Source organism: Salmo trutta, chromosome 25, assembly GCF_901001165.1.
Source record: "Salmo trutta chromosome 25, fSalTru1.1, whole genome shotgun sequence".
Lineage (NCBI taxonomy): Eukaryota > Metazoa > Chordata > Actinopteri > Salmoniformes > Salmonidae > Salmo > Salmo trutta.
In genome coordinates this window covers 27,934,126-27,960,683 of record NC_042981.1, presented here as the reverse complement: position 1 = coordinate 27,960,683, position 26,558 = coordinate 27,934,126, and the positions used below count along the sequence as shown (strand labels likewise).

At 45.9% G+C, this 26,558-nt stretch overlaps 1 protein-coding gene across 3 annotated transcripts in view; it reads left to right on the top strand.

The window, feature by feature from the left end:
* Positions 1-26,558, top strand: part of LOC115162319 (echinoderm microtubule-associated protein-like 5) — a 55,782-nt gene that overhangs the window by 22,419 nt on the left and 6,805 nt on the right. For all 3 annotated transcript variants that reach the window (XM_029713504.1, XM_029713506.1, XM_029713505.1), the window contains 28 exons: positions 198-266; positions 7,448-7,633; positions 8,463-8,598; positions 9,238-9,439; positions 13,814-13,951; positions 14,167-14,423; positions 14,964-15,176; positions 15,272-15,439; positions 16,578-16,684; positions 16,828-16,946; positions 17,086-17,272; positions 17,511-17,616; positions 18,036-18,129; positions 19,702-19,802; positions 19,901-20,094; positions 20,360-20,471; positions 20,671-20,798; positions 21,627-21,768; positions 21,891-22,043; positions 22,557-22,688; positions 23,378-23,466; positions 23,817-23,993; positions 24,398-24,599; positions 24,772-24,898; positions 25,276-25,290; positions 25,778-25,786; positions 25,989-26,067; positions 26,418-26,547. In XM_029713504.1, coding sequence (XP_029569364.1) covers positions 198-266; positions 7,448-7,633; positions 8,463-8,598; positions 9,238-9,439; positions 13,814-13,951; positions 14,167-14,423; positions 14,964-15,176; positions 15,272-15,439; positions 16,578-16,684; positions 16,828-16,946; positions 17,086-17,272; positions 17,511-17,616; positions 18,036-18,129; positions 19,702-19,802; positions 19,901-20,094; positions 20,360-20,471; positions 20,671-20,798; positions 21,627-21,768; positions 21,891-22,043; positions 22,557-22,688; positions 23,378-23,466; positions 23,817-23,993; positions 24,398-24,599; positions 24,772-24,898; positions 25,276-25,290; positions 25,778-25,786; positions 25,989-26,067; positions 26,418-26,547 — 3,772 coding nt within the window. The remainder of the gene's footprint in view (positions 1-197; positions 267-7,447; positions 7,634-8,462; positions 8,599-9,237; positions 9,440-13,813; positions 13,952-14,166; positions 14,424-14,963; positions 15,177-15,271; positions 15,440-16,577; positions 16,685-16,827; positions 16,947-17,085; positions 17,273-17,510; positions 17,617-18,035; positions 18,130-19,701; positions 19,803-19,900; positions 20,095-20,359; positions 20,472-20,670; positions 20,799-21,626; positions 21,769-21,890; positions 22,044-22,556; positions 22,689-23,377; positions 23,467-23,816; positions 23,994-24,397; positions 24,600-24,771; positions 24,899-25,275; positions 25,291-25,777; positions 25,787-25,988; positions 26,068-26,417; positions 26,548-26,558) is intronic.

The following is a 26,558-nucleotide window of genomic DNA, read 5'->3' as shown; positions in this document are numbered from 1 at the left end:
TTTCTTTACTCAACCAACATACACACAAAGACTCACACAGACAAAGACATACACTCACTGCCACACCTTATGGTTTTGTGTGACGCCTTGACGTTAATTGAAGATGGCATCAAAAGTGTTGTAAACTAATTTTGTTGTACGGTATGTTATGCATTTAATTGTATATAGTTAAACTTACCATGTGATCTTTCCCACAGATATTTGACATATCATGGGACTTGTACCAGCCAAGCAAGCTTGTTAGCTGTGGTGTCAAACATATCAAGGTACTGTTTAAATCAAGTTTGTCCTTACAAAACTGGCTTACTCAAGGCCCTCAGCTGTCAAGGTGTGTTTGGATTGGTTGGATACTTAGCACACACAGATACACTATATATAGGAAATTATGTGGACACCCCTTCAAATGAGTGGATTCGGCTATTTCAGCCACACCCGTTGCTGACAGGTGTATAAAATCGAGCACACCGCCATGCAACCTCCAAAGACAAACATTGGCTGTAGAATGGCCTTAATGAAGAGCTCAGTAACTTTCAACGTGGTACCGTCATAGGATGCCACCTTTCCAACAAGTCAGTTCATCAAATGTCTGCCCTGTTAGAGCTGCCCTGGTCAACTGTAAGTGCTGTTATTGTGAAGTGGAAATGTAGTAGGTCACACAAGCTCACAGAACGGGAGTGCTAAAGCGTGTAGGGTAAAAATCATCTGTCCTCGTTTGCAACACTCACTACCGAGTTCCAAACTGCCTCTGGAAGCATCTTCAGCTCAATAACTGTTCGGCAGGAGCTTCATGAAATGGGTTTCCATGGCCGAGCAGCCACACACAAGCCTAGGAACACCATGCACAATGCCAAGCGTTGGCTGGAGAGGTAAAGCTCGCAGCCATTGGACTCTGGAGCAGTGGAAACATGTTCTCTCGAGTGATAAATCACGCTTCACCATCTGGCAGTCTGACGGACAAATCTGGGTTTGGCGGATGCCAGGAGAACGCTACCTGCCCCAATGCGTAGTGCCAACTGTAATGTTTGGTGGATGAGGAATAATGGTCTGGGGCTGTTTTTCATGGTTCGGGCTAGGCCCCTTAGTTCCAGTGAAGGGAGATCTTAACACTATAGCATACAATGACATTCTAGACGATTCTATGCTTCCTTCTTTGTGGCAACAGTTTGGGGAAGGCCCTTTCCTGTTTCAGCATGACAATGCCTCCCTGCACAAAGCGAGATCCATACAGAAATGGTTTGTCGAGATCGGTGTGGAAGAACTTGACTGGCCTGCACAGAGCCCTGACCTCAATCCCATCGAACACCTTTGGGATGAATTGGAACGGCGACTGTGAGCCAGGCCTAATCGCCCAACATCAGTGCCCAACCTCACTAATGCTCTTGTGGCTGAATGGAAGCAAGTCCCCGCAGCAATGTTCCAACATCTAGTGGAAAGCCTTCCCAGAAGAGTGGAGGCTGTTATAGCAGCAAAGGGGGGACCAACTCCATATTAATGCCCATGATTTTGGAATGAGATGTTTTCGACGAGCAGGTGTCCACATACTTTTGGTCGTGTATGTTGTACATAACCAGTCTGATTTTGAAAAGGTATGATGTCTTGTGTCTTATTAGCATAATGTTTTCAACAAGTTACGCAAAAAATTTAACGGTAATGCTCTCCTTTTCTCTATCTTCTTTGCTGTGTCATGATCATATCAAAGCCCTAAGTGATATATGCAAATTACTTTTATTCTGGAGTTTATGACTATTAATTCCTAACATAAGTAGGACAGGGAATGACTCATTGAAATCTCTCTTTTCAAGTTCATCTCTATTAATGTGGACTGTAGAGGAGGAACAATTTCTTATCTTTCAAGGAGAATTCAGCAGTGGCTATGATACTCAGCTGTATGGACATTTTTCCCTTTCAGTTCTCCACATTCAGCTTTACATTTCTCTATACAAACTACTGTCTTCAATGAAGCACTCATATCTCTGCAAAAGCCTTGTATTAGATTCACGGTGTTCCCCTTGAATGGTCATTAAACACTACTCCCCAAATGAAATTTAGACCAAATTGTTGTCTTGAGATAGATATCATCTCACAGGGAACTTCTGCGTTCATAAAATATTTTTCATTTAGTTCAATGTGCTTCTGTGTGTGATTGTGTGTTCATCATTGGGATAGGAATTGATCTACCTTATCTGTAATATGGAGGTGCTATCCTCCTTGACATATGTTTAATATTTCTTATGAGATCTCAAGGATGACTCTCCATCCTCTTTGCCCTGCCTGGTGTCTCCCCCACCCCCATCCCTACTCTCCCACAACCCCACGCACAGACCCCAGTGCAGCAAACCAATCCCTTCCTCTCTCTCTCTCTCTCTCTCTCTCACGCGCGTGCTCTTTCTCTCCCTCCCTCCCCCCTCTCACTCTCTTTCCCTTTCCATGTCTATCTCTCTCTCTTTGTCTTTCTCTCCCTCTCTTTCTATCTCATGATGCCAAGGCAATCCAGCAATCGTCCCACATAATTCCCGAGCCTTTCCCCTGCGGACCATGTGACATCTGCTCCCCAGCCCTGTGCTCACTCAGCGATTATAGCACTCAATGCATCCAGCAGATTTAGCCCCAATAATCCCCTCACTATAGTCCCAGAAAAACACAGTCTCTGGGCCTGTCTGCGGCTCCCACTTCAACACAAAAGACGAGGAAAGCAAGAGGATCCACCATTAGCTAAAATCCTTTTGCGATCAGAAGGTCATTTGATTTGGGTTTGACTGTGACATTTGCTTAGCAGCCCTGTGCCTGGGACTTGCAGACAAGCACACGTCTGGCTGTTAGATGATTAGTTGTCCCCCACGATGAAGTCTGGGAGGGGACTGTGGATCTGTCTCCGTCCGTTGGTACATTACTACATTTGTACGTTAGTCACAGACAGCACTGGCCTAATTTTGACACAACTTGGGTGAATGATGCGTCTTGCTGTAGAAATCCGGCATTTACACAATTATACTGATTGGCCAGAAGGTGGCGCTATACCAAGATATTTAAATATCTTGAAAGACCACGCTCCTCACCCCCTTTGACCTAAAGTCATTTGGTACATAGGTCCTTCTCCTCATAAGGAACACATTTCCCTCAGGGATCCAAAAGGTCCACCATGATTGACTTTCTGCTATTTACAATTTTGTGAAAAACACTTAAAACCTTACTTTTCTGGCACAAATCTTGATATGTGGCATCTGGATTAAGGTCTCTCAAGGCAATATTTTCCAGACGAGTACCTAAAACGCTATTGACCAATAAACATTCATGTGGGTGTGGTCTGGCACATAAATGCATATAAATCAGTGAAGGATATTTGTATTGTAACATAAATGTGTACACATGTTGCAAACACTGTCTAGACTCAGCATATGCAACAACATTCATATTGACAACACGGTGGCGCTATAACTGGCACAAGTTTATATCTCTTGATCTGTTTTACTCAGAGTGATGAAATTTGGTACACATGTTCAGGGATATTAATCTAGCTAATCAACACAATATCTCAGACACCGCTGGCCCGATTTTGACAAAATTTGGGTGAATGATGCATCTTGTCATAGAGACAAAATTACACTGATTGGCCCAAGGGGGGTGCTGTGGTAATCAACTGTACGTATGCTAGTCACACGCGATATCACAGACACCACTGGCCTGATTTTGACATTTGTGGGGGACGACGTGTTTACTGTTGATTAAGGAGATCCCGCTGTGTCTTTCACCATTTGCACTCTGTTTTCCCTTCATGAGGGTGGCATCCAATGTGCACATACACACATTCCTATACACACAAGCACACTAACACACCCATTCTGTGCTGAGCTGTTAAGGTGCTGACCTGTTGCACCCTCTACAACCACTGTGATTATTATTATTTGACCCTGCTGGTCATCTATGAACATTTGAACATCTTGGCCATGTTCTGTTATAATCTCCACCCGGCACAGCCAGAAGAGGACTTGCCACCCCTCAGAGCCTGGTTCCTCTCTAGGTTTGTTCATAGGTTCGGGCCTTTCTAGGGAGTTTTTCCTAGCCACCGGGCTTCTACACCTGCATTGCTTGCTGTTTGGGGTTTTAGGCTGGGTTTCTGTATAGCACTTTGACATCGGCTGATGTAAAAAGAGCTTTATAAATACATTTGATTGAAGGAGAACTTGAAATGTTAATGATATAGACAGGCAGACAAGAGAGGCAGTCGTGCAGAGGGATGTTAAGCAGAAGGGTGGGGTGATTTCAAAGCCTCCTCCGACAGGACCCTGACACAGTGGTGGAAAAAGTACCCAACTGTCATACTTGAGTAAAAGTAAAGAAAATGACTCAAGTAAAAGTAAAGTTCTACTTGAGTAAAAGTCTGAAAGTATTTGGTTTAAAATATACTTAAGTATCAAAAGTAAAAGTATAAATCATTTCTAATTATTTATATTAAGCTAACCAGATGGCACCATTTTCTTGTTTTTAATTTACAGAAAGCCAGGGGCACATTCCAACACTCAGATATCATTTACAAACAAAGCATGTGTGTTTAGTGAGTCCTCCAGATCAGAGGCAGTAGGGATGACTAGGGATGTTCTCTGTTTAGTGAGTCCTCCAGATCAGAGGCAGTAGGGATGACCAAGGATGTTCTCTGTTTAGTGAGTCCACCAGATCAGAGGCAGTAGGGATGACTAGGGATGTTCTCTGTTTAGTGAGTCCACCAGATCAGAGGCAGTAGGGATGACTAGGGATGTTCTCTGTTTAGTGAGTCCACCAGATCAGAGGCAGTAGGGATGACTAGGGATGTTCTCTGTTTAGTGAGTCCACCAGATCAGAGGCAGTAGGGATGACTAGGGATGTTCTCTGTTTAGTGAGTCCTCCAGATCAGAGGCAGTAGGGATGACCGGGGATTTTCTCTGTTTAGTGAGTCCTCCAGATCAGAGACAGTAGGGATGACTGGGGATGTTCTCTGTTTAGTGAGTCCTCCAGAACAGAGGCAGTAGGGATGACTAGGGATGTTCTCTGTTTAGTGAGTCCACCAGATCAGAGGCAGTAGGGATGACTAGGGATGTTCTCTGTTTAGTGAGTCCACCAGATCAGAGGCAGTAGGGATGACTAGGGATGTTTGGTTGATAAGTGTGTGAATTGGACCACTTTCCTGTCCTGCTAAACATTCAAAATGTAACTAGTACTTTTGGGTGTCAGGGAAAATGTATGGAGTTAAAAAGTACAATATTTTCTTTAGGGATGTAGTGAAGTAAAAGTAGTCAAAAATAGAATAGTAAAGTACAGATACCCCAAAAAACTACTTAAGTAGTACTTTAAAGTATTTTTTACTTAAGTACTTTACACCGCTGCCCTGACACAACTCGGTCAGCAAGTATCATTACACTGAGCCAGTCAGTCATTGCTGTAAAATGGATAATAAGCCAGTCAGTCAATCAGTTCTATAATGCTCAGTCAAGCCGTCAGTGCCATGACATTGAGAGTCACTGTGGTGGTTATGAGCGGCAAGCAGAGAGGGGGAATGGTGTGGTGAGGGGGGGGGAGTTGGTGCCTGCCCGCCCTGGCTGATGAATTACACCCTCTCAACTTTGATTACATTAAAAGGTTTTCCCTGGAGAAGTGGTGCAGAAAGGTTCTGTTGTGCACGTGGCCATGTTACTGATCACTGACATTCTGCAGATCCTGGGCTGGGCACTGTTAGCTAGAGCATCCTCCTCCTCCTCTCTTTTCCCTTCATCTTCTTTATGACTCACTGTGGCCAGCCTAAGTTTTGACTGGGGTGGATTGTCTGGTCTTGCTGCTATCTCTGCTTTTAAAGAGAGTGGTTTTACATTGTTATTCTTTAGCAGAATTGAAGTGTTCAAATCCACTGTCACTGCGGCTCTCTCTCACTCACACTCTCTCTCACTAGCTCAGTCTCTCTCGCTCTCTCTCTCTCTCTCTCTCGTTTTGGTGTCATTATAAACCCTCCAGCCTCTCGTCTCCTCTCAGCAGTAATTTAGAGCAGTGAGGGGATTAGCCGTAGCCTGCGTGTCCCTGTCTTATCAGACCCAGGCAGGCAGGGCCAGCCAGGCGCCCACTCGCGCCGCCTCCATTCCCACTGCCTGCCTCCAGAACAGGCTGAGGCTGGGACACAAAGCCCTGCCGAGCTCCACTGAGCGGCACCATTACGACCACACAACTCAACACGACCTGCCCTCACGCCAAGCACCCGCTCTCTTTTCCTGGAAACTACTTTCTGGCTTTACTTCCCCAACAGGATTAAAAGCATCCTCCCCTGTGGTGTCCCAGGACCTCAGACGTTCAGCTGTCTGGGACACTAGGTAGTGTAGTGGAGCTGATGATGCTGGCCTGTGAGAATCAATCCCTCCTGTTAACACACTGGCCCTCTCTCCCTTAACAGCACAGTGTTAGTGATGCTCTCACCGGCTGGGCTGGTACCAGAGCTCATCCCTGGGTCCTATCTTAGCTCTACAGACGTACAGCTCTCTTCTCGTCTGATACGTAGGACACACTATACTGCAGAATGTGTTGGGATATTGCTACTATCTACATCAGACTCAAAGGTTGTTTGGAAGTTGGTTTACTTAAAGCCTGTATGTGTAATGCATCATGATTACACCTGCAGGCATATTACAATTGAAGAGAGATCCAAGCTCTAGCTAAAGCTAGGGGGGTAAATATTGACATGAGAGACATCCTCCTAAGGCAGGAAATGAAAAAGGCTGTCATGTTCCAGCTGCTCCCTTTGACGAGTGCATCTCTCTGTGCTCTGACACGTGTCAGGGTGCAGTGTCTGGGCATAGGAAACACAACACACACTCAACTGCTTCCTTTCATCTCCTCGTCATGCAGACAAAGCGGCTCTCCGCTTTATGGAATTTGTCCGCGGTCTGGAATGTGCCCATGCATCCCGATGACCTTGTTCATGAACTATGGTGGGTCTGAACTTGATGGTGACCGGTGGAGGTGGAGACTGTGTGTGATGGTGATATCTGCCCTGAGGCAGGGTGTGTCTGCATGCTGATCAGCTGATTACAGCTCTGACCTCCAGCGTGGGTTCACGACTGTGGACTTGGTGAGGGATTTAGATTTGAGCCTTTGTGTGTAAGGTTAGATTTTAGTTTGTGTATGGAGATGGATCTGTGTGTGTCTGGGTGTGTGTGTGTGCATGCAAATTGAGACGTTACGTGCACAATGTGATCCCAGTGTTTGTCTTTGTCATTTTGTACAGACCTTGTACTTTACTTTACAAAATTAAACTAATGTTCACTCTACAAATAAACACAAGTTAAAATGCTGCAGCCTTGTTTCCATGCTAGATAACGTTTTTTGTGTGATATTATTAATGTATGACTCTCAGGGTAGGATGAGTTGGCTGATTTATTTATTAACCACCCCGTTAAACTCAGTCTTCTCCCCTGTTTGTTTCTGGGTTCAGTTTTGGAGCTTATGCGGCAACGCCCTGACCCCTAAGCGAGGAGTTTTTGGCAAAACAGGAGATCTCCAAACCATCCTGTGCCTGGCCTGTGCCAGAGATGAGGTCACATATTCAGGTGCCTTGAACGGTGACATCTACGTCTGGAAGGGCATCAACCTGATCCGGACAGTCCAAGGAGCCCATGGAGTAAGTGTGTGTGGTTGTTGGTTCTAACTTCAAATCAGCTTTAGTTCTGCCTCACTTCCTGGTGGTGTCTCTTGTTTATGTGTCACCCCTGTCAGTAGTGGGATGTAGTTTGGGGATGCTAAGCAGCAGACTCTTCTCAAATCAAGAGATGTCATGCTATGCAGCTCAGGCTTGCATTCTGCTACAGCCCCCACATGTCTGCCACAGGCCTGCTTTCACATTCAGACCCAAAACTCACTCAATCGCACTGCCTGCCTGCCTGCCTGCCTGCCTGCCTGGCTGCCTGGCTGCCTGCCTGGCTGGCCAGTGGATGATAAAGCACGTCATCATCCATGTCCAACTCAGCCACCTGCGACTGATCAACTCCTCCGTCCGTAGAGCTTGGTTTATTTAGTCTGATGCCAGCATACAAGAGGACCGATTTAGCAGGGTGACACCATGTCATGAAGCCTCTTTGGCTCTCTTTTATTTTCCTCAGTGAAAAGAATCAGCCGTTTACTTCTCGGGATGAAATGATATCTGTGAGTTCAACAGCTGGATGCAGGGCTGGAGGGGTGGGGGAGGGCACTCTACGCTGGTCCACGTCTGTCCTCTACACTCCAAACAGTCTACTTCAGTCACTGTGTTGCACAGCAGGTGGTCCCCGGAGCCTGCCAATAAATGAGGAGAAAAACAATGGTTGAAGCGCTTTATGTAACGCAGCGTTGTGTCATCTCTTCACGCAGCAGATAGTTTGTAATTGTGAAAGCCTTGTTAGACATGTGTCTGCTGCAGCAGGGCTGTTGGTAGCTGCTGTACCGCCCCACTGACCGACTGTCTTTTCTTCCAGTCCGGGATTTTCAGCATGAATGCCTGTGAGGAGGGCTTTGCCACGGGGGGCCGGGACGGCTGCGTCCGGCTATGGGACCTCAACTTCAAACCAATTACTGTCATCGATCTCAGGGAAACAGACCAGGGATATAAAGGTGACATGCAACTCCCTCATCTACTCTCCTCTTCTCTACCCCCACACAGTCAGTCCACAGGAGGCCAATGGGCAGTCGTTAAATGAACCAGTGTGTTCTTCATGCTGTTTGATAGTACAGGCCTTTTGTATACCGCTAGAGCCTTTTCTATTACATCTAGAGGATGTATTCTAGGAACTAATAGTTGTTTCCTTTCTTCTTTCTTTCGTTTTGGTTTGTGGTCTTGGGCCTAACAGTAGCTAGAGGTGAAAATAGCGGAGGTGGGTAACAGTGAGCAGGACACTGGACAATCGGAGTACTACCTCTGTCCTTATGTGAATAGACGTCCCTGTATTGTATTGTTCCATTCCCCTTGTTGGTTATTCAGCCCAAAGTGTTATTGTATTATTTGTATACATATTTATGTATGTACAGTATATGAATATGTATACAATGTATGAATATACTGTATATAGCTACCTCAATTCCTTCTTACCCCAGAGACAGCCAACTACACTGTCTCCATAACAACTAATAGACTGTGTAGTCCTCTTGTATTCCTTCTGTCTTGTTCTGTTTCTAACAGCCACTCTGTGTGTAGGTGTGTGTCTGAATGTTTTTATTTATGAACTGTTTGTGCATGCATGTGTGTGTTGGCAGGGTTGTCAGTGCGCAGCGTGTGTTGGCGGGGAGATCACATCTTGGTGGGCACCCAGGACAGTGAGATCTTTGAGGTGGTGGTCCATGATCGCACCAAGCCCTTCCTCATCATGCAGGGTCACTGTGAGGGTGAGCTGTGGGCGCTGGCAGTGCACCCCACCAAGCCCCTGGCCATGACCGGCAGCGATGACCGTTCAGTCAGGTGGGTGACCAAGCACAACCACTGGCAAACCCTAGGATTAGTTTATGCTCATTATAACTACAGTATCCCTCCCACAAATGCAGTTACCCTCAATGATCTGGTGCATCCAAAGCAATGTACACATGCAGGTACATATACAGGTACACATATACAGGTACACATATACAGGTACACATATTCAGGTACACATATACAGGTACACATATACAGGTACACATACAGGTACACATATACAGGTACACACATACAGGTACACATATACAGGTACACATATTCAGGTACTTATATGGTTCATTCTCTTCCTCTGTCTCTGTCTCTTCCTCTGTCTCTCTCTCTCTGTCTCTCTCTCTGTCTCTGTCTCTCCCTCTGTCTCTCCCTCTCCCTCTCTCTCTGTCTCTCCCTCTCCCCCTGTCTCTCCCTCTGTCTCTCCCCCTCTCTCTCCCCCTGTCTCTCTGCCTCTTTCTCTCCTCTGTCTCTCCCTCTGTCTCTCCCTCTGTCTCTCCCTCTGTCTCTCCCTCTGTCTCTCCCTCTGTCTCTCCCTCTGTCTCTCCCTCGGTCTTTGTCTTTCCCTCTGTCTCTCCTCGGTCTTTGTCTTTCCCTCTGTCTCTCCTCTGTCTCTCCGTCGGTCTCTCCCTTGGTCTCTCCCTCTGTCTCTGTCTCTCCCTCTGTCTCTGTCTCTCCCTCTGTTTCTCCCTCTTTCTCCCTCTCCCTCGGTCTCTTTCTCCCTCGGTCTCTCTCTCCCTCGGTCTCTCTCTCCCTCGGTCTCTCTCTCCCTCTGTTTCTGTCTCTCCCTCTGTCTCTCCCTCTGTCTCTCCCTCTGTCTCTCCCTCTGTCTCTCCTCTGTCTGTCTCTCCCTCTGTCTGTCTCTGTCTCTCCCTCTGTCTCTCCCTCTGTCTGTCTCTGTCTCTCCCTCTGTCTCTCCCTCTGTCTCTCCCTCTGTCTCTCCCTCTGTCTCTCCCTCTGCCTCTCCCTCTGTCTCTCCCTCTGTCTCTCCCTCTGTCTCTCCCTCTGTCTCTCCCTCTGTCTCTCCCTCTGTCTCTCCCTCTGTCTCTCCCTCTGTCTCTCCCTCTGTCTGTCTCTCCCTCTGTCTGTCTCTCCCTCTGTCTGTCTCTCCCTCTGTCTGTCTCTGTCTCTCCCTCGGTCTCTCCCTCTCCCTCTGTTTCTGTCTCTCCCTCTGTTTCTCCCTCTCCCTCTGTCTCTCCCTCAGTCTCTCCCTATTTCATCTTTATTTAACCAGGTAGGCTAGTTGAGAACAAGTTCTCATTTCCAACTGCGACCTGGCTAAGATAAAGCAAAGCAGTTCGACACATACAACAACACAGAGTTACACATGGAATAAACAAACATACAATCAATAATACAGTAGAAAAATCTATATACAGCACATGCTGTATATAGATTTTTCTACTGTATTATTGATTGTATGTTTGTTTATTCCATGTGTAACTCTGTGTTGTTGTACGTGTCGAACTGCTTTGCTTTATCTTAGCCAAATGAGGTAGGATAAGAGAGGTAAGACAATGAATAGGCCATCGTGGCAAAGTAATTACACTATAGCAATTAAACACTGGAATGGTAGATGTGCAGAATATGAATGTGCAAGTTGAGATACTGGGGTGCAAAGGAGCAAGATAAATAAATAAATACAGTATGGGGATGAGGTAGATTGGATGGGCTATTTACAGATGAGCTATGTACAGGTGCAGTGATCTGTGAGCTGCTCTGACAGCTGGTGCTTAAAGTTAGTGAGGGAGATATGAGTCTCCAGCTTCAGAGATTTAAGCAGTTCATTCCTGTCATTGGCAGCAGAGAACTGGAAGGAGAGGCGGCCAAAGGAAGAATTGGCTTTGGGGGTGACCAGTGAGATATACCTGCTGGAGCACGTGCTACGGGTGGGTGCTACTATGGTGACCAGTGAGCTGAGATAAGGCGGGGCTTTACCTAGCAGAGACTTGTAGATGACCTGGAGCCAGTGGGTTTGGCGACGAGTATGAAGCGAGGGCCAGCCAACGAGAGCATACAGGTCGCAGTGGTGGGTAGTATATGGGGCTTTGGTGACAAAACGGATGGCACTGTGATAGATTGCATCCAATTTGTTGAGTAGAGTGTTGGAGGCTATTTTGTAAATGACATTGCCGAAGTCGAGGATCGGTAGGGTGGTCAGTTTTACGAGGGTATGTTTGGCAGCATGAGTGAAGGATGCTTTGTTGCGAAATAGGAAGCCGATTCTAGATTTAATTTTGGATTGGAGATGTTTAATGTGAGTCTGGAAGGAGAGTTTACAGTCTAACCAGACACCTAGGTATTTGTAGTTGTCCACATATTCTAAGTCAGAACCGTCCAGAGTAGTGACGCTGGACGGGTGGGCAGGTGCAGGCAGTGATCGGTTGAAGAGCCATGCATTTAGTTTTAGTTGCATTTAAGAGCAGTTGGAGGCCACGGAAGGAGAGTTGTATGGCATTGAAGCTCATCTGGAGGTTAGTTAACACAGTGTCCAACGAAGGGCCAGATGTATACAGAATGGTGTCATCTGCGTGGAGGTGGATCAAAGAATCACCAGCAGCAAGAGCGACATCATTGATGTATACAGAGAAGAGAGTCAGCCCGAGAATTGAACCCTGTGGCACCCCCATAGAGACTGCCAGAGGTCCGGACAACAGGCCCTCGGATTTGGCATACTGAACTCTATCGGAGAAGTAGTTGGTGAACTAGGCGAGGCAGTCATTTGAGAAACCAAGGCTGTTGAGTCTGCCAATAAGAATGCTGTGATTGGCAGAGTCGAAAGCCTTAGCCAGGTCGATGAATACGGCTGCACAGTATTGTCTCTTATCGATGGTGGTTATGATATCGTTTAGGACCCATGACCAGCTCTGAAACCAGATTGCATAGCGGAGAAGGTACGGTGAGATTCGAAATCGTCGGTTATCTGTTTGTTAACTTGGCTTTCGAAGACCTTAGAAAGGCAGGGTAGAATAGATATAGGTCTGTAACAGTTTGGGTCTAGAGTGTCTCCCCCTTTTGAAGTGGGGGATGACCACGGCAGCTTTCCAATCTATGGGAATCTCAGACGATACGAAAGAGAGGTTGAACAGGCTAGTAATAGGGGTTGCAATAATTTCGGCAGATAATTTTAGAAAGAGAGGGTCCAGATTGTCTAGTCCGGCTGATTTGTAGGGGTCCATATTTTGCAGCTTTTTCAGAACATCAGCTATCTGGATTTGGGTGAAGGAGAAGTGGGGGAGGTTTGGGCGAGTTGCTGTGGGGAGCACAGGGCTGTTGACCGGGGTAGGGGTAGCCAGGTGGAAAGTATGGCCAGCCGTAGAAAAATGCTTATTGAAATTCTCAATTATTGTGGATTTATCGGTAGTGACAGTGTTTCCTAGCCTCAGTCCAGTGGGCCGCTGGGGCTTATTCTCCATGGACTTTACAGTGTCCCAGAACTTTTTTGAGTTTGTACTACAGGATGCAAATTTCTGTTTGAAAAAGCTAGCCTTAGCTTTCCTAACTGCCTGTGTATATTGGTTCCTAACTTCCCTGAAAAGTTGCATATCACGGGGGCTATTCGATGCTAATGCAGAACGCCACAGGATGTTTTTGTGCTGGTCAATGGCAGACAGGTCTGGAGTGAACCAAGGGATATATCTATTCCTAGTTCTATGTTTTTTGAATGGAGCATGCTTATTTAAGATGGTGAGGAAGGCACTTTTAAAGAATAACCAGGCATCCTCTACTGACGGGATGAGGTCAATATCCTTCCAGGATACCCGGGCCAGGTTGATTGGAAAGGCCTGCTCGCTGAAATGTTTTAGGGAGCATTTGACAGTGATGAGGGGTGGTCGTTTGACCGCAGACCCATTACGGATGCAGGCAATGAGGCAGTGATTGCTGAGATCTTGATTGAAAACAGCAGAGGTGTATTTGGAAGGCGAGTTAGTTAGGATGATATCTTTGAGGGTGCCCGTGTTTACGGATTTGGGGTTGTACCTGGTAGGTTCATTGATAATTTGTGTGAGATTGAGGGCATCAAGCTTTAATTGTAGGATGGCCAGGGTGTTAAGCATGTACCAGTTTAGGTCACCTAGCAGCACGAGCTCAGAAGATAGATGGGGGGCAATCAATTCACATATGGTATCGAGGGCACAGCTGGGGCAGAGGGAGGTCTATAGCAAGCGGTAACGGTGAGAGACTTGTTTCTGGAAAGGTGAATTTTTAGAAGTAGAAGCTCGAATTGTTTTGGTACAGACCTGGATAGTAAAACAGAACTCTGCAGGCTATCTCTGCAGTAGATTGCAACACCGCCCCCTTTGGCAGTTCTATCTTGGCGGAAAATGTTATAGTTAGTTAGTTTCTCTGTCTCTCCCTCTGTTTCTGTAGAATATGGAGCCTTATAGATCATGCGCTGATAGCTCGCTGTAATATGGAGGAACCTATCCGCTGTGCAGCTGTGAGCACGGACGGCATTCACCTGGCGCTGGGCATGAAGGACGGCTCCTTCACCGTCCTACGGGTCAGGTGAGTACAGGGCAGAGGTCAAAGGGCACATCTGATTCTTTCTGATTAGCTTGGTATGAACTTCATGTTAACTTCCTTTTTTTGCAATTTCATTACTCATGAATAATATGACAGGTTAGTGGATGCTTGGATACTCAATTTGATTAGAGAATGGTTGTTTCTTATTTAAAGAATATAGTGAATGACCTTTCCAGTAACGTCCTTCCTCTCCACAGAGACATGACAGAGGTGGTCCACATCAAGGACAGGAAGGAGGCCATCCATGAGCTGAAGTACTCTCCTGACGGAGCTCACCTGGCCGTGGGCTCCAATGATAACTCTGTGGACATCTACAGTGTGGTGCAGAGGTACAAGAAGGTGGGAGAGTGCATTGGCTCCACTAGCTTCATCACACACATGGACTGGTCCACAGACAGCAAGTATCTGCAGACCAACGACGGCAACGGAAAGAGGCTCTTCTACAGGATGCCAAGTAAGTCTGACGATTAGACGTCTCGGCCTGTAGATGAATGACACTGTGAAGAGCCTTATTCTCTATGGGAAGGAAAGTGCACCGGCTAAGACAGAATTTCTCTTGTGTCATTTCTACACTGTTATTAATGATATTTTACAGCTATATTTGTCATGTATGCCTTGTTGTAGGGCTAGGGCTATAACACACCCTTGGTGACGCCCCTGGCTCAAAAACAAATGGTTTTGACTGCTTGGAACTTTTGGAAATGTAGCTTCTCCTCTTGACTGTGCCGTCCTGGTGTAAAATGATTAACGACTTTACCAACTTCATGTAAAAACGTTAAGCTGCTATTGTGTAAACTACTGTATATCTACTTGAAAGTAAATTTGAATCCCCTCCCCCTTCTAATATGAATGTATTAAGAGGATGATGATGTTTATTCTTTTTAGTTTGGTCATTGACGGTATACGATAATTGTGCCTTGTCATGATGACTAATGTGCTGCTCATTTGACGCTTTAGTTGCACGTGATGGAGTTCTTACTGTCTTTCTACTCAGGCGGTAAAGAGGTCACCAACAGGGAAGAACTGAAGCTGGTGCAGTGGTCCTCGTGGACGTGTGTGTTGGGCCCCGAGGTCAACGGAATATGGCCCAAATACTCAGAGATCAATGACATCAACTCTGTTGACGCCAACTTTAATAATCAAGTTTTAGTAACTGCAGATGATTATGGATTAGTGAAGCTTTTACGGTACCCGTGTGTAAGAAAAGGTAAGGATTTCCAGTGGTTTCTCTATTCATTGATGTGATGTTGTCAGTTCATGCATTCACAAATTAACCTAGAACTACTCTTCTCTCTATCCCAGGTGCAAAGTTTAAAAAGTATTTAGGTCACTCAGCCCATATAACCAATGCCAGGTGGTCACATGACTACCAGTGGGTGATAACCATTGGTGGTGCTGACCACTCAGTTTTCCAGTGGAAGTTTGTCACAGACAGAAAGTCGAAAGAAGCTCTTCACATAGCACCTCAAGGTACATCGCTGTCCCGTTTCTATTACTGCCCCCATTCTATTCTATAACATCACCCCTGCTCAATGTGAATATGACTCTGAAGTGCAGAGAAGTCTGTGACCCTTCCCCTTGAATGATGTTCCTTATTCCAGCTAAAAGCTTTCTACATCAGCTCATAGAAGAGCACTTTTGTGTTTGTGTACAGCTCCTACAACCTTGTCCTCATTTGTAAGTAATGTTTCTCACCTAAATGGTCTCAGACAGAGCTGCGCTGCGCTTTGTGAAATGAAGCCACATACTAACTGCCGTTCCATTTAATTTTCCTAATGGACCAGCGAGTACCGGCCTAGCAGTGCCAGGGCTACTCACTGCCTGGTCTTGGCACGGCCAACCGAGTTTCTCTGCGTCAGCATTTTTATGTCTCAGTCTGCGTAATAGGGTTGTGGAACAGGACAAGCAGTCCACCACTTAAGACTTTTAAAAGGCTTGCTTGATGAATATGAGATGTCATCTTCACCCAGCAAACTATTGTTCTGTGATCCACTTTGGTGTTGGCTAAAATGGTACTCAATACTGGTTGTCTGCTAGTTCTGGATTAGTGTGTTTAACCCTATTCAACAGACTGATGTGGGAGCAGCTGGGTGGTAGAATAGATATGATGTAGTCGTCTTCTCTCCCGCAGAGACGTTGGGTGGTAGAATAGATATGATGTAGTCGTCTTCTCCTCTCCCGCAGAGACGTTGGGTGGTAGAATAGATATGATGTAGTCGTCTTCTCCTCTCCCGCAGAGACGTTGGGTGGTAGAATAGATATGATGTAGTCGTCTTCTCCTCTCCCGCAGAGACGTTGGGTGGTAGAATAGATATGATGTAGTCGTCTTCTCCTCTCCCGCAGAGACGTTGGGTGGTAGAATAGATATGATGTAGTCGTCTTCTCCTCTCCCACAGAGACGTTGGGTGGTAGAATAGATATGATGTAGTCGTCTTCTCCTCTCCCACAGAGACGTTGGGTGGTAGAATAGATATGATGTAGTCGTCTTCTCCTCTCCCACAGAGACGTTGGGTGGTAGAATAGATATGATGTAGTCATCTTCTCCTCTCCCACAGAGACGTTGGGTGGTAGAATAGATATGATGTAGTCGTCTTCTCCTCTCCCGCAGAGACGTTGGGCGACTCCAACAGTGAGGAGTCGGACTCAGACCAGTCGGACGTGCCTGAGATGGACTCAGAGATCGAGCAGGAGACACACCTCACATATCGGCGGCAGGTTAGCGACACAACACCTGCTCTCCTCTCAGATGACTTTGCCTTTGAAAATGACACATTTATGAACGTTGCATATGAAAAACAATTGATATTACATTGAGTAAAAACCTTAACAGATTCCTCACCTTGCATTTCCATGTCCAGGTTTACAAAGAAGATCTACCTCAGCTCAAAGAGCAGTCCAAGGAGAAGCACCGTGCGGTGGCCATGAAGAAGAGGGAGAGAGCGCCAGGGAGCGGGTTGAAGCTACACTTCATCCACGGGTTAGGACACCTCATACCGCCATCCACGGCGGCACCACATACCATCAAACATCACACAAACAAGAGCTAGATTGTGACCGATATTAACCATTCGTTATTATTGATCTGAATAATTGTTCCCTGTGTTGTTGTGCTCCAGCTACAGAGGCTACGACTGCAGGAGCAACCTGTTCTACACCCAGACAGGGGAGATAGTGTACCACGTGGCGGCCGTGGGGGTGGTGTACAACCGGCAGCAGAACACCCAGCGCTTCTACATGGGCCATGACGATGACATCCTGTGCCTGGCCATACACCCCCTCAAGGACTATGTAGCAACAGGCCAGGTAGGTAGCACTGCTAACAATGAACTATTCAGAGACAGGCCTAAGGGCAGAGAGGCTGACCTCTGAGGATGCCTTTGGGAGCTGGAGGCTCATATGCTTATGGCGCAAAGTAACCAAAGATGATTTCCTACTGCCAAGACTGTGCTAAAACTATTGAATTGCCATGAATCGGTGTGGAAGTTGCTGTGGATGAGTGGAAGCATTATGTGGAAGCTAATTGTTTATTCTGTCTGTCCAGGTAGGGCGAGACTCTTCCATCCACATATGGGATACAGAGATTATGAAACCCATGTCTGTGTTGAAAGGATTCCACCAACTAGGAGTGTGTGCCTTGGACTTCTCAGGTAATACCCCAGAGTTGTTTACAGCTGCTTTCCATACACTCTCCAGATAATGTAACACATTGAACACAACAACGACCAATTTTTGCTTTAATCTAACCTGACATTCTCAGTCAGCCATGACGAAAAATAACTCTTCCTTCACACAGGAGGGGCGAGTTAAAATCTGTGTCAATTTAAGAGCATCGCTCTGAACAAACATGTTACAGAGATAGTGTACTGTGGCAGGCTGGCACATCAAGAAAAAGGCGCTCATCTCTCTCCCACTAATTTGCCACAGACAGAGGCATAGCTGCCATTACATGCCATGGATCATACCAGGGAGCAGGCTAGTTTACTGTTCCTCACAAAACAAGAGTAAATATGAAGCCTCCCTGTGAACTTTGTATTGAAGGAAGTTGTGTTTTGTTGTTCTTACTCAGCGGATGGCAAGCGGTTGGCCTCGGTGGGGCTGGATGACAATCACACCATTGTCCTTTGGGACTGGAGGAAGGGGGAGAAGCTCTCAGCCATCAGGTTGGTAACAGTACAGTAACTGTTATGGCATCTCAGATGAGCCAGTCAGATCTCAGCAGCCGCCTCCTTGATAGGCAGAGACTAGAGAGGTCAAAGGTCAAGATAAGTCCTAGGGGTTGACATGCTTTAGGAACACTGCACTCTTACTGATGAAAAACAAGAACAGAGAATGTTTTCTGTTTTCTCTGGGAGTTAGCTCGTGTTATACATGTTGATCTCATAATACTGGTTTTGGTGCAGATTCAGTTTGGTTGTATTCATGGAAATGTGAGATCTTTGTCCACAGGCTATAACCCGGTCAGTAGTCCCTGCAGGATAAATTAGTCATCCAGCCCCACTGATTCACAGATACATGTCCAGTCATGCAATGTCGAGCATCTCAGCCATCCCCTGGCCATTGTACAGTACAGGCTCCAGAGCTGAGAGAATAACAACAAGTACATCAATGCTCTCGATTTAAACCTTCCCTTTAATTCTCTAGACAACTTGTACACCTCCACTTTAAATGTGGACATTTATATAGGAGGGTTCACTGGTTGATTGATAAAGAGAGGAGGGAGGGGAACTACCCTGCAGACTCTTAAAGCTGTTCCTTTCTGAATAGAGAACACTTGGCCCTGCCAACTCACAGCTGAATGATTAAAGTGTATGTCTGGTGCAGATCTCTGGCCCATCCATCTTAACCTGGATCCATCTTAACCTGGATCCATCTTAACCTGGATCCATCTTAACCTGGGTTCAGACTGTATTCACTGTGGGCACTAATCTCAAATTGAAAGTGCCCGTTTAGAAATAGACAATTATGTAAAATCGAAATGGCAATTCAAACGAGCAAATATCCAATATCCAGGACTTCATAATAGTCATCTAGCATTTATGTGGACACCCCCATTTCTCCCAGTCTTTGCTGGTCTTGTTCCTCTATGACTTTGCACTTGATATTCATAGCGATAATATAATCTATTGGAATTCCATCAGGCTTGTTAGAGCAGTGGAGGACTGCTCCTCTTCCTGTCTGCGTGCCGTAGCTGTTGTGTACTGTGCTCCCGTTGTAGCTCAGAGACAGCTTGGAGCTGCACTAATCTACTTTGCAGGCCCTGGTGGGCAGTGCAGTGAGGCGGACAGAGGGAAATGGGGCCTGACAGAGCCTGCCTTGTGCACTGCACTGCCTAGTCCTCAGCTGGGAGAGGAGCATGGTGAGGGGAAGAGATAGAGGGAGGAAAAAGGGATAGGGGGAGGAAGAGAGAGGTATGGAAGTGAGTGAGAAGGCTTGAAAGGGATCAAGAGATGAAGTAGATGTCAGTACAGCTCTGGCCTCAATGAGTGCCATGTAGTGATGCAGCAGCTCAAAGGCCAGTGATTAGGGAGCCAACCCAGAGTGCACTACGCTCCATTGGATCTGACAGGAAAGGCCACTGATCCTTATTGTTCATATGTGAAGTGATCAAGAGCCCTTAGGGAGGGCAGATGCACTGTATACTAACTGTCTTCTAAGTGTATTCCTCTTCCGTTTCAGATCCATAGTATTTTTGTGTGAATGGAATTAATGCAATGTTTGTAATAATTTTTCAGGGGAAGCAAGGATAAGATTTTCGTCATCAAAGTGAATCCATACTGTCCTGACAAGCTCATCACAGCAGGAATAAAGCATATGAAGTTCTGGCATAAAACAGGTAAGAGACCCCAAAGTCAGACAAGAGAGTTGACTCCGCAGTGTCTCAAGGAACGGTGTGATGTGTTATGGGAGTTACTGACACAACCTTTCTTTCAGGTGGTGGTCTGATCGGGCGTAAGGGCAACATGGGGAAGACCGAGACGATGATGTGTGCTGTGTATGGCTGGACAGAGGAGATGGTGTTCTCAGGGACATGCACAGGAGACATCTGTATCTGGAGAGACATGTTCCTGGTGAAGACAGTCAAAGCCCATGATGGCCCAGTCTTCAGTATGCACGCCCTGGAGAAGGTACTGGAAGGGAAGGGGTCAAATAGAGACGGCTCTATCTTTCTTCCGCTATCTGTTTCTATCTCTATCGTTCTTCCTCTCTCGCTATCTTCGTTTCTCTCTTTGTTTGTGCCATTACAGTTCTGATGATGTAGTATTGTCAATGAAGAGAGTACTAGGATTGTATTATTTCAGTTGTCAGTTTTATACAAAGATGTTATGTGAGTGATTAAAGAAGAGAGATTGTAATCTATCTCCTGTTCTCTCGTGATGTCCCACTCTGTAGGGATTTGTGACTGGAGGGAAGGACGGCATAGTGGCTCTGTGGGACAACACCTTTGAGAGATGCCTCAAGACGTACGCCATCAAGAGAGCAGTCCTCGCTCCAGGCTCCAAAGGTAAAAAGTTCACCTTTCTTTCATACCGCTGCCGTGGAGCCAATCACATTACATACTGGGTTCATAGCTCCAACGCCAATGGAATCATTCAGTGGAAATCCATTTAAACACTCAATCCATTTAGCTTTAATGAAGATTGCTTCCTTTGCCCCTGGTTAAAGTGAAGGTCTTTGACCTTATCCTATAATTCACTCTATAGGGTTGCTGTTGGAGGACAACCCTTCCATACGTGCCATATCTCTTGGTCATGGTTATATACTGGTGGGGACAAAGAATGGCGAGATTCTGGAGGTGGATAAGAGTGGACCTATTACCTTGCTGGTCCAGGTGAGCGGTTACACAGAGTTACATACAATGTAATTATAAAGTCAACTGTCTGTCACAAATGCCACAATGACCAGCACACATGACATGCTCCAGCTGTAACTCTGGCAAGCAGGGATGTGTCAGCCAGGTTTTAGCAGTTTGGTTATGTGAGAGCCAATGAGATGTCAGTAATGAAGGGGTCAGCTGGGGGCACATTATTTTTGGGTTTAAAGCCTGCAAATGTACTAACAGACTGGCAGTGAGGGGAACTGTCCCATCACTTTGGAAACCATTGTAAAAGTACTGCACACTACAGTTGAAGGCATTCAGTTGTACAACTGACTAGGTATCCCCACTTCCCTTTCCCTTTACCTGGAATAATGTTTCAGAAAAGGTTAGGCAACTGTTTATGACTGATACATTTGCATTGCAGACTTTTAATTAGTACATTTAATTTTACAAAGAGAAGTGCTTCTACTATCTCCCCAGGCCTCCTTTGACCCATAGGAAACCCAGATCTAATGTTATTGATTTCTTTAGTTAAATGCTCTAGAGCAAATGAGCAATTTCTTATGGGTGAAGCCAAGCAACAGAAGCTATGGCTCCTCGGCTCCTCCATTGATTTTCATTATGCACTTAATAATTCTAACAATACATCTGTGGATGTGTGCTTTCCAAATACAAGGCTGTGCTAGACGTGTATTTATTTAACTAAGTATATCAAATATTTTATGTTGGGGTCAGAAGATGGTTCACCCTATAAAATGTGGTTCCTTTCTCTCTGACCTTGATTAGGTTGAACTGAGCTGCACTGAATTCAATGGTATTGTCTATTTGATGGGTCCACAGGGTCACATGGAGGGTGAGGTGTGGGGCCTGGCCACTCATCCTCATCTCCCTCTCTGTGCCACTGTCAGCGATGACAAAACCCTGCGCATATGGGACCTGTCCCCCAGCCACTGTATGCTGGCTGTACGCAAGCTCAAGAAAGGTGAGTCACTCAACCCGCAAAATAGAGAAGTCTATGCTACATTCATTCACCTCCTTCCTTTCTTTCTGTGGTGCATTCGTACAGTTATTAGGTGCATTGGTACTAACTGACGTCCTCCATAGGGGGGCGCTGCTGCTGCTTCTCCCCTGAGGGCAAGGCCCTGGCGGTGGGCCTGAACGATGGCAGCTTCCTCATCGTCAACGCAGACACCCTGGAGGACCTAGTGTCCTTCCACCACCGCAAGGACATCATCTCAGACATACGCTTCTCACCAGGTCAGATGCTCGCCTCCCTCCATCTCTCCCTCTCTTCCTCCCTATAAATCCCATCCAGATCTTCTTCCCTGAGGAAAGAAAGACAGAGTGTAAAAGTCAACTTTCTTAAAAAAAAAAAAAAAAATAAGCAGAGATGTGGCCAGGTATTCATATTCCCCCCTGCTGTGAGGAGAAGAAGTATTGCTGTAGGCTTGACCCAAATACACTACGGTATGTAACAAGGCCAGGCAGGGAGAGACAGTCTGTCTGAGTGGGAAGAGAATAGTGGGGGAGGATAAAGTGAGAGCTAGAAACTAAACTCTCGATCCAGTTTCCCAACACATCGCCGATAGTAACTTAAAAGGGTTTGAAGATAGTTGTTTTTGTTATAAAGAATTGTGACCACATACTGTAGATATGGAGTCAGAGTTTATTTTATTTGTGTTGATGTCTTGGCTGCTGATCAGAAGGTCTGTCAGTCTTGTGAAACAGATGAGGAAACCCTTTTGAAACATGGCTGCTGTGTTTATTCAGGTGCAGGGAAGTACCTGGCGGTGGCGTCGGGTGACAGCTTTGTGGACATCTATAATGTGATGAGCAGCAAGAGGGTGGGGGTGTGCAAGGGGTCCCTAATCTACATCACCCATCTGGACTGGGACAAGAGAGGTAAATATGTTGGTGTAACATCTACGTCACCCATCTGGACTGGGACAAGAGAGGTAAACATGTTGGTGTAACATCTACGTCACCCATCTGGACTGGGACAAGAGAGGTAAACATGTTGGTTTAACATCTACGTCACCCATCTGGACTGGGACAAGAGAGGTAAACATGTTGGTTTAACATCTACGTCACCCATCTGGACTGGGACAAGAGAGGTAAACATGTTGGTTTAACATCTACGTCACCCATCTGGACTGGGACAAGAGAGGTAAACATGTTGGTTTAACATCTACGTCACCCATCTGGACTGGGACAAGAGAGGTAAACATGTTGGTTTAACATCTACGTCACCCATCTGGACTGGGACAAGAGAGGTAAACATGTTGGTTTAACATCTACGTCACCCATCTGGACTGGGACAAGAGAGGTAAACATGTTGGTTTAACATCTACACTGATTGTGGCAGTGGCCTTTGCAACTGACAGTGGACTTGGACTAAAGCCATTGTATTTCAGGCTATTCTTACTGTTGACTCATTCACAATGTGTTGAAATCCATTTTAAACCCCTGGGTAAATAAATAGTTGTTTTGTGTTATTCCAAGTATATAACTGAATGATAATGCTACTATAAAGCACAAAAGTGTTTAATTTGTAATCCGATTCAATCTTAACTGTGATCTCTCATTCACAGGAAAACTACTTCAAGTAAACACTGGTGCTAAAGAGCAGTTATTTTTCGAAGCTCCACGGGGGAAAAAGCAGACCATTCCTGCTACCGAGGTAAGTGCAGCACAGACACTGCTGCCATGGCTCATGGCGTTGTGGTGGGTATAGCGGGGCTGGCCTACTTTCCCCCCCGGGATGTCACAGGACGGCGTGGGAAGGGCATTAACACGGCCCAATTTTCACCAGCATCGTTCTTATTCTGGCAATTTAAATGGGATAGTGTTTTTAGGGCCTTATACTGTGTGACATTCAGACACCTTGTGAGACACAGCGAGCGGGGGATGGGGGTTAGAGATGATAGATTCTGTCAGGCTGGTGCTGTGTCATATCTCATAGGAACCACTGGTGTCCTCCTCTCCTCCCTTCTCCCACTTCTCCTCTCTCCTCCTCCTCCTCTCCTTCAGGTGGAGAAGATAGACTGGAGCACATGGACCTGTGTGCTCGGGACGTCCTGTGAGGGGATCTGGCCTGTGGTCAGTGAGGTTACCGAGGTGACTGCTGCCTGCCTTAGCAATGACAGAAAGGTGCTAGCAACAGGTGATGATCTGGGATACGTCAAGCTGTTCAGGTATCCTGTCAAGGTAAGACACTGTTAATAGTATTTTATGCCCTTACTGGAATGTAAACCCTCTTCAATATCTTAGCCCCCCCCACCCTACCCCTCTAAAAAAGCATAAATATAAACACCCTTGCCTTTCGTGAACTAAGACTCGCACTTGACTTTTTCCTACTAGCACTGACTTTGTGGATAGTTACTTTATTGAAGAAAAATGGACTTACTATGACTGAGATACTTGTATGTGGTTGTCCCACCTAGCTGTTTTAAGATGAATGCACTAACTGTAGGTCGCTCTGGATAAGAGCGTCTGCTAAATGACTCTTTTTTATTTTAATTTTAAAGTGTAACATTTACACTAATGTAATGTTAATTCTATGCTAATGTTAAAACAATGTTATTTTAAGTTAATGCTACTTCTGCCCACAGGGAAAGTATGCAAAGTTCAAGCGCTATGTGGCCCATAGCACCCATGTGACTAACGTGCGGTGGACGCATGACGACGGTCTCCTGGTGACGGTCGGTGGGGGTGACACGTGCCTCATGATCTGGACCCACGAGGCCGAGGGGCACCGGGAGGCCAGACATTGTGACAGTGAAGAGTCGGACATCGAGAGCGAGGATGATGGGGGTGAGAAATACACCCCAAACTAAACCTGGGGCTTCAGTCTGAAGTCATCACAGAGTCACTATCTACTGATATATTTAGCCTCCCTCTAATATGTCATTCTATGTAGCCTCCCGTAGATGGTAAAAAGGCTGTGTTCTGATCTAGTATCTTGATATTTTCTGTCATTGGCCAGGTTATGACAGTGATGTGACGAGGGAGAATGAGATCAGCTACACCATCAAGGCCTTATCCACCAACATGCGACCCATGACTGGGGTCAAACCCCACCTGCAGCTGAAGGAGCCGTCTGTGGACGAGAGGTAACAAACCACAGGACTGTGGAGAGATACCCAAGGGATCAAATCTTTCTCTTTTCTTTTGAGCTTTCTTTATTGGACACATGATGGACAAATCTTGAACAGTCAAAATACTTTGAGCCAATCAGTTTAAACTGAAACGAGATGTAGTGAAAGCACAGCCAATTGGGAACTCATAGTGAATATATCAAAGTGAGACCAAACGGTCCACCAACTCAATTTGTGTAAATTCAAATTTACTCAATCACGTTTCTTTTTTTTGCCTTTACGTGAATTCATACTGCTCATTTGAGGATAACCTCACCTCTCTCTTCTTCTCTCTTCAATGTCTGTCCATCTGTCTCTGTCTGTCCTGCTCTCCTCTTTCATTCTACTTGAAGGCAGGGGGTAGTCAGGTAAGAGACTTTACACAAGACATCACCATTACTTTAGGGAAACGTACCTCTTGCTAGGCACAATATACTTTAAACCCTGAGATACAGTATCTCAATTTCAGATATCTCAAGTATCGATTGATAAGGATGTTAATATATGGTATTTCACAGAACCTGTTGTCCAAATAAGCTGCACATAAGGTCTTTATTTGGGTTTTGGAAATGTTTTTGGTTTCCGGCTATAATAATAAATCATGTCTGCTTCAGTCTATGGTTAGACAACCCATGCAGCATCTGTGGGTGCTGGTTAGTGGTTGCCATAGAGATCCTGAAGGTGCTGGTTGTTATGGATACTCCGTGGCGCTGAATATGGTGTATTTTATGTCCTCAGTGGCTGCAGTGTCAGTGTTGTGTTGCGCTGCTGTGTCGGTGGGGCAGCTGTGAACGCTGTGCTGTCAAAACCCCTGTTCTAACGTTCCCTTCCCCTTTGTTATTGCTGCCATGGAAGAGGGTCAAGGTAAGACACATCTCCTCTGGTCCATATTAAGTTCTGATTAAATATTTCAGACCCGAATTTCACTTGTTGAGCACTTACAGCTCAAGAAAGGTCTTCTGGAAATACATGTTTCATGAATGTCTTGACTTGTATTTTGGATCTTTGACTTGAGAAAGATTGGTCGATGGGATCATACACAGCAGCTCCTCTTGTTCTGTGTCAGACCTCCTGTAAGCAGGGCGCTGCCACAGCCTGAGAAGCTGCAGACCAACAACGTGGGCAAGAAGAAGAGGCCCATCGAGGTGAGACTGGTGTTACCTCAGGACAAATACACACATCCAAATAATGTTTTATGGATGTTGGCTATTGCAACCCACCTATTTCATCAAATGAGATCTTTACATTGGCGTTTGTCATTCAACAAATGGGTTGGTCATTGTTTTGGTAATGCAATCCTTTAGAATCAAGTGTTCTTCTTTGTCCACTCCAGACCTCCTCTTCAGGGACCCTGATTTAATCATAATTTCATCTTGAGGAAGTACATGCTCCTGCTGTTCTGCCATTCCTGGCACTGACAAAAAAGAAAGTTGTCTCGCTCTCTGTTGCTATGGGGATTACCTTTGACCCTGGCCTTTTCATGACTCTCCCACAGGACCTGGTGCTGGATCTGGTTTTTGGTTACCGTGGCAATGACTGCCGCAACAACGTCCACTACCTGAATGAGGGGGCAGATATCATCTACCACACAGCTTCTGTTGGCATCGTCCTCAACCTAACCACAGGTGGGCGGGGT